This window comes from Theobroma cacao, chromosome 1 (genome assembly GCF_053813885.1).
Source record: "Theobroma cacao isolate CCN51 chromosome 1, ASM5381388v1, whole genome shotgun sequence".
NCBI classification, from domain to species: Eukaryota; Viridiplantae; Streptophyta; class Magnoliopsida; order Malvales; family Malvaceae; genus Theobroma; species Theobroma cacao.
The window spans coordinates 6292529-6300129 of NC_142639.1; the positions used below are offsets into that span (position 1 = coordinate 6292529).

The following is a 7601-nucleotide window of genomic DNA, read 5'->3' on the forward strand; positions in this document are numbered from 1 at the left end:
TTTAATTTTTAATTTCTTTTTAAAACAATCGAAAACCCCACAAGAAGGGTCACTGCAAATTTTGCTACATATTATTCCCACATAGTACGTAACATTATGACGTCATGGCTACGCTTGTCTCACGTCAGCTTCGACACCCCCAAAAATTAAAAAAAAAAAGAACAGAGGAATTAGCATTGGTTTTTCCTCTCTTTTAGTGTTAAAAGTGTTTAACTATATCCTTCGGTAGTCCAAAATTTGTTTAAGAAATTATTCTCAGTCGTTTTAATATATTTTTCATATATTATTACATAATTAAAGCACGTTACAAATTAAGTGATATCAACCTAATTAATTAAATTAAATATTTTACTTTAAAATCGACTTTTTTTTGTTCTTTTGAAAATTGTGGGACTTGATTAGAGAGGAAAAGAAAATGACCTTAAAAGTTATATTATAGTTACAGCGCCTGCCTTCTGCTGTCAGGCCGGATGTTAGACACAAAGTTACCACATATATTTAGCAGTGCCCAAATTAAGAAAAGCTATTTAAAAAGGAAAGGCTACCCTTTCAAATGGATCCTCTCTAGAGCATTGAAAAATCACTGATTTAGTATTAGTTTTGGTTTTAGTTTTAAGGTTCACACACATCCATGAATTGTCTTAAACATAATAATCGTTTCAACTTAATTTTTAGTATGTTAGGGAATTTAAAGTTAATTTTAGAAACAAAAATGTAAGTAATAAACATAATAATCAATTAACCCAAAAGGAAAATAAAAAGTGAATCCAACCCCCACGGTTAGAGTTGTTGAAAATTGAGTGAAAAATTTGCTTAGACGAATTTAATTCTCAGCACCAACAAAAAGTTTCTTTAGACATTAGCCAATTTTATTTATAAAATTTTACAAAAATGTATAAAAAATAAATCATAATTTACATTGATTTTTTTAGTTCCTTCAAATATTGGTTCAAAATTTTTACAAAGTAACCAAAACTCTAGCCTTTGTAAGAACATGTATAGAATTTATTTTCAATTCTTTTAGAATTAATTCCATCAAAATTGATTAGATGCTCTCACCAATGCATGTATTTAAGAAGGAAGCATTAAGGAGTCATATAATATCAAAAAAACTCAATTCAAATTTCTATCCTTCAAAGAAAAATCAATAAAAAATAAATTAAAACGGCATCTAATTATTGTTTTCTCTTTTGCATGATATACATAACTACATCATTATAGGCTCCTTTTGCATATGAAGATTTTAATCAGAAACTACAACCTTAATCTATAACATGTCTATGATTTTTAACCATCATATGCCTACACACTACTCATTATTTTCCAATAAAAGGGAGTTGATGATTTTACTGAAATTTACCATCAAAAGTACCCTCATTAACATAATTGTCGAATAATAGAGAGATAATTAATCACAATGGTCGGATTGCTTGTTTGCAACAATCAAAATGATGATAGCAATGGTATGGTCCACACAATGAATATTATACTTGGGAAAGAATTGGAAAAGTAATTATAATTACCAATGGATTATTATTATGTTAAATTGAAGAGATGATGATAACAATATAATGGGGGTGGGTTTGGAATTTGAGAAATGGTGGGTGGAGAGAGAGAGAAGGGGGAGAGAGGTGGGGTTGGATTTTGGTTTTGGAGGAAGTATATGTATGGAAAGTGAAATAGCAAAAGGGCAGGTGAGAAAAGGTGAGAAGCTTTTTTTCTGCCAAAAGTCAAATAGAGCCTCTTTCATCAATCATAATGATATCTTCACCGCTGATTGCAGAGGGGGATAGATTTGCACCCAAGATTCATCATCATTGCCCTTGATATTTTCTTTTCTTTTCTTTGTTTTTTCCCTTTCCTTGTTGCTAAAAGGAAACCCTAGAAAGTTAAATTATATGCAAAAGAAACCGTAGAAAATGACAGAAAAAATATGATTCTGGTGAATGATAGTTTATAATTTTCTTTTTCACTTCTTATTATGATGCCCGATTATATATACTTAAGATTTCTCTATCTATGAATTGTTGCGTACTCAACTGTTTTCGCTTTTTCGTTTGCTTCACCTTGGAGGTGTAGGTTTAGCCAACTTCGATGACAACGGAGTGCATGGAATTTCCATGCAATTCTTAGCCATAGAAATTAAGCAGCTATAAAATTAACCAATTTGTCGCCTATTGTTGACCTCCTTAACACAGGAAAATTCCACTAACAAATGAGACATGAAATTTCCATGCTTTTGAGGTCAAAAAGTAACATGCCTTGCACTACATATAAATCTAAAAACCCAAATTTGCTGATCAATAAAAAGTCTAAACAGATAGTAGCATGTCACGGTTTACACCTTCCACTTCCACTTTTCTTTTTCCTTTTGCATTTAAAATTCGAGATAAAAGTTCAAAAATGAAGGGCTGGACATGAAACAAATAAACAATACCCCTTTATATAAACTCCATGATTTCTTATAGCTAATAAATATTTAAAGGGTCTTTTTAGTTTCTAGTAAGTATTAGTTTTTTTACATACAGAGGGAAAAAGCAGAAAGAAGAGCCAAAAAGAAAAGTGGTTGGTCACATTAAAGGTATTTGGTTACTACTTTCATTTCATAATAAAATCTTACCAGTATAATTCTCTTTGTCTATCTATGATTCTATCCTACAAGTTTGAGAGAGACCCTCCTCGATTTCTTTTAACCTAGACTCCTTCTATTTGTAGTAGATAATCTAAAATCCCTGGCTAACTACCCAAGTTTTTCTCCTATATAAAAGGAACCGAGAGCTAATTCAATTTGTTTCTAATCTTCCACAGGCCTCCAGAGAGATAGAAACTAAAGAGATGTCATCATCCTCCCAAGCCATGCTAAACCAAGGCTTGTTTGAGGAGCAAGAGATGCCTACTCAGATGGGTTTCTTTGCTTTTCCAGCAAACTTGAGTTGCCCAGCTCCATTGGGTTGCCACCAATCTCTCAAAGCCTTCAGTATAGAATCAGCCGATGCACCTTCTGCTGCTAATCTAACTGAAACCCTACTCTCGTCTGCCACCACTGCAAAGCATAGAGATGACTCTGCCTCTGATTTTGGAGGGCCCCAGCTCCTTTCCTTGCAGAGATCTAGTGCAAATTTCTGGTAAAAATATCGCGCTTTTACAATAATAATAATCATGCAAAGATTCATTTGGTTTTCTTCCTTTTTCTTAGTTTTATTCATTTCCATCTTTCTTCCTTTTCTTACCTTGCATGTAAAATGAAATAGTAAGACTCTATTGAATATTTACTAATTTTGTTCAATTTCAATCACCCAAGAAAAAGAGGAAAAAAAAGTTTGGTTTCCATGCAGCGCAGATATATCTCCTTGTATATCTTAGTAAATGATATTGGGGTCTCGTTTGATATGTTTTTAGGGCCTGGGGAGAGGTAAACGAGTGTTTGGGAAGCAAGAAAATTGGTGTAGATGATCATCTAGGCGTTTCAGCAATGAAGATGAAAAGGATAAAAGCAAGGAGAAAGGTGAGGGAGCCTAGGTTTTGCTTCAAGACCATGAGCGATGTGGATGTGTTGGATGATGGATACAAGTGGAGAAAGTACGGCCAGAAAGTGGTAAAGAACACCCAGCATCCCAGGTATGTTAATTGCACATTCAAAAAATAATAATCTCTTTTTGTTTTTTTTTTTTGGCTTTTTAACACTTAAATCTCCAGGAAAAGTTACTAACATTCACATGAAGTTTTTAGCCTTAGTTGTACTCCATACACATGCTATGCTTCCTTCCTTTTATTTATCTTTTGTTCTGTCTTTCTCTTCTCTCTCTCTCTCTCTCTCTCTCTCTCTCTCTCTCTCTCTCTCTGTAATTATACATGTTATCATGACTAGTAGGCTTTACAGGCTTGATGTTGCATGAGATCTGAATATGGGTAATTATGGGTATATATTAATCATGAAATTACAATAAAGAAATTTTAAAGCCTAAAAGAACTAGTAATTATTACCTTCAAAAGATACAAAATCACAATGTAAAGATAAAAAGGAAAAAAAATGTACAACAATTGATCAATTATAATGCACCCTAAAAAGGAAGGTAGAAGATCTTTAACAATGCCAAATAGATGGCAAATTGGCAATGCCAGAATAAAAATGGTATATGTACTCTATGGTTAAATAGAGATTCCCTATTGCATGCCATGAGTCAGGAGAAGATTAAGCAGCCATTATAAGGATGACAAAAGTTAAACACAATAATGAGAGCAATTTTATAACGAAGAAGATCTAGACTAGAACAGTGACAGTAAACCCTGGGTGTACAGATTCATTATCACAACAAATTTCTATGTTACTTCTTTAAACATGCAGGATGTGCAAAATATTATAGCGGGAGAGGCAATATTATTCATTAGATATATATTTTTTTACTCACTTTTTGTGAAACTAAAGTGTTTTCGCATTAAAATAATTTTCTTTTCAAAAGATAGAAGTAAATGCTTTACCGATGATAGTGTCAAAATATCATCTCGATAAGAGTTAGATGCTTCGTTTTCGACAAAGAGATTTCAGGTTCAAATCCTTACTTAAATTAAGTATTAAAAAAAGAAAAGAAAGTAAACGTGGTTTCAAAGTCGTTGTGTGTACTGGTAGTTTGTGCTAAGCTGCTTAGCTAATTGTTGACATACATAGATGTAAATGGATGATAGAAAGGACGCAATGCAACGTATAGACCGTAGGGGTTTTGGTCCTGAGTGCTTTTGTAGTATGAATTCTATGCATTGTGCAGCTGCTAAAACAGTGTATTTTACTCATTTCATGTTGACAAGGATCTCACTTTTAATTTGTCACCATGTAGAAAACCAACAGACTTTCTTACAAAGTAGAGAAAAATTTCCAAGGCAATGATTTCAGCTCTGAATGACTAAAAGAATGCATAATTATACAGTTATATACTTTGGGTTTTTGCATATCATGCTTTTCGAAAAATTATCGGGGGCTGAAGGGAGAATAATGTGCAATATGTGCTGAGTCAAAAGCGTGCTTAATGTCCTCAATTTGCATTAGAAATTTCAGCCCCGCATAAGTGCTGAATCATGTCTTATCGTCCAGGGGCTGTTGTTTTTTCAACTGTTTATTATGATCATTTTTGACTTTAACTTCTCACAGAAAACCTGGTTTACTTGGGAGGAAGGATGGGTCAATACTCAATAGGAGAAAACACTTAAAATATTCTTCAATCCGCAAAGCCCTATTAGACTATACGTCTATATATCCAAACTAAATTAAAAGGTCATATGTATATTTTTCATACTGTTAAGAACTAAACCTAAGATCTTTTCTCTTCTGAAATGGGGATATAAGCTTGGAATTCATATTTTGATGGTAAATGTCACTATTTTTAGGCTATTTCTAGACTTCGTTCACTCCAAAAACCCAATTCCCGTGAGTGAAAATAAATAGTTCTTTTGCTTTTTAAACATTTACTTCAAGAATGATTTTCCATTGGTAATCATTGGTTCATGAAGGGGGTTTTTTTTCTTTTTATTGGATAAGTTACATCGAGGATTTTGAGTATGTTATAATGTAATTAGACCCTTGTTACGTACAAAGGTTTAAATCTTTTAACTGTGATCTATTTTTTCTAAGTATAACCATTCTGGCAATTATTTGCTTAATTAGGTTTATTTCCTTTCTTTTTGGTAATAGAAAAAGACTAACAATGTAGTAAAGGATTGAAGGGGATTCTAGTTAAATTAACATTTTCTTTTCAAAGGGTTGGTTTTTTTTTTTTTGAAGAAAAAAAAGAATTAAAATAAATTGCTATAATGGTTTTTTCGTGGCAGAACAGTTTTAGAAGTTGTCTGCATTCAAGACAGTATGTGAGGGGCAATTTAAGTATTTTGCATTCATCATCACCAATGAAAGTTCCTAGTTAGTATATATAGATATTTACATTCTAATATTATCAGTAATATATTTCCCCAAACAAAATAATGAGGAGTGGAGCTAGTAGGGCCCCTCCCTATATGTTATATGTGAGAGGACGCCTCCTAATCCAAATTGTAGCCCCCATTTGGTAATCATAACTGAGGACTTATTGTTGCTTTGATTAATTTGATTATTATGAAACACAGTGACCATGTCCACCTTCATGCGGCCTTCAGATTCTCACAAAGAATGCCTTGGTTTTCACTTTATTTACCCATACTTATTGATTTCTCTGTTACATGATCTCTCCTCTTTCTTTTTTCACTTTTTTCTCTTTCTTTTATCCATTCTCTACTTAGCTATTATGAAATTAATGATTTGTTATATGATCTGACACTTCCAAAGATAGACCTTTTTCTTTTTCTTTCTTTTTTTTTTTTTGGATTCTATTTATTTGGAGTTTTTCTAGCGGCCTTGCAGCATTAGTGGTAAACTTTCGCCATGTTCAGGAGATGATTTCCAATATGTAGATTGTGAATTTGCTTTTACAAAGAATACAATGCTTTGCACTGTTTCATCAATGATAACCTCATGCATGGCCCTTGGTTAATTTCTGCCTGTTACTAGTTCAATTTGCAGCATGTACAAGCCTGGATGAATGAACAATGGTGATCACATTTCTTATATTTACAGATATTTCTTGGAGTTTTGCTTTAGCAGAATAAGATGCTATAATTAAATATATAGTTGAAAAAACAAGCCCCTGGCATTTGTATATCTATAGCAGACATCTTTCTCCTCCATTTGCTGCATTCACATGTTATGTCATGAACAACACTTATTTCACATGCAACTGAACCTTACTCATCACCCCATATTATTAGCAAAAAACAAAGTACTAAATTTGCTTGGGGAAAATGTATACGAAATGCAGGAGCTACTATCGATGTACGCAAGATAATTGTCGGGTCAAGAAACGAGTGGAGAGATTAGCAGAGGATCCGAGGATGGTAATAACAACATACGAAGGGAGACACGTACATTCCCCGTCACACGACCTGGAAGACTCGCAAGCGCCATCTCAGCTTAACAATTTCTTCTGGTAGCTAGCAGCATGCCTACTTAACCAAATCACATATATAATTTATGTGCTTAATTCTCGAATCTGGTTTGTGTAATGAACTTTGTTGTCTTTGATAGTTTTTGGGTACTTAGAGAAAAAACATTCAAAATAAAATTTGAAAGGGGTGATGGTTGTACATGGTCGCAATTCTCAATGAGGCCTCTCCCCCCCGTATGCTCTTATAAATATGTCCACTATGATGAACAATACCCTTCTTCTGTTTTTTTTTTTTTCTCTCTTTTTGTAAATTTTGTAGAATATATAGAGTAGTATGTCTTGTCGAAGTTCCCCAATGTTTTGAATTATTAGGTCTATATATTAATAAAATAATGAGTTTCTTTTTCTTCGTGAATTGAGTGGAATTTGTTGATCACCTAACAGGAAGCTAAGCTAGGGTGGAATAATTTATCCACTCGGGAAGAAACATCAATCGTTTTTTGTTGTATTCTGCCTCTTTTGCATGTCTGGAAATGATTGCTTTGTGTTGCTTAAAAATAAAAATTTCCGAGACGAAACAGACGATTAGGACATAGCAACAAGTATCAAGTCGCAGGGAAATTAATGACTGGGAAC

The 7601-nt window shown here is 33.2% G+C and overlaps 1 protein-coding gene across 2 annotated transcripts; it reads left to right on the forward strand.

Moving 5' to 3' along the window:
• The first annotated feature begins 2466 nt into the window (after positions 1–2466).
• Positions 2467–7380, forward strand: WRKY13 (WRKY DNA-binding protein 13). 2 transcript variants are annotated; one of them, XM_088803116.1, is made up of 4 exons: positions 2467–2581; positions 2809–3125; positions 3400–3618; positions 6840–7380. In XM_088803116.1, the coding sequence occupies exons 2-4, from the start codon at positions 2836–2838 to the stop codon at positions 7009–7011; spliced, it is 681 nt and encodes a 226-aa protein (XP_088659242.1). In that variant the 5' UTR covers positions 2467–2581; positions 2809–2835; the 3' UTR covers positions 7012–7380. The 2 variants fall into 2 exon arrangements, with proteins under 2 accessions (XP_088659242.1, XP_007048165.1); XM_007048103.3 differs by lacking the exon at positions 2467–2581 and having other exon boundaries at positions 2620–3125.
• The last annotated feature ends 221 nt before the right edge of the window (positions 7381–7601 follow it).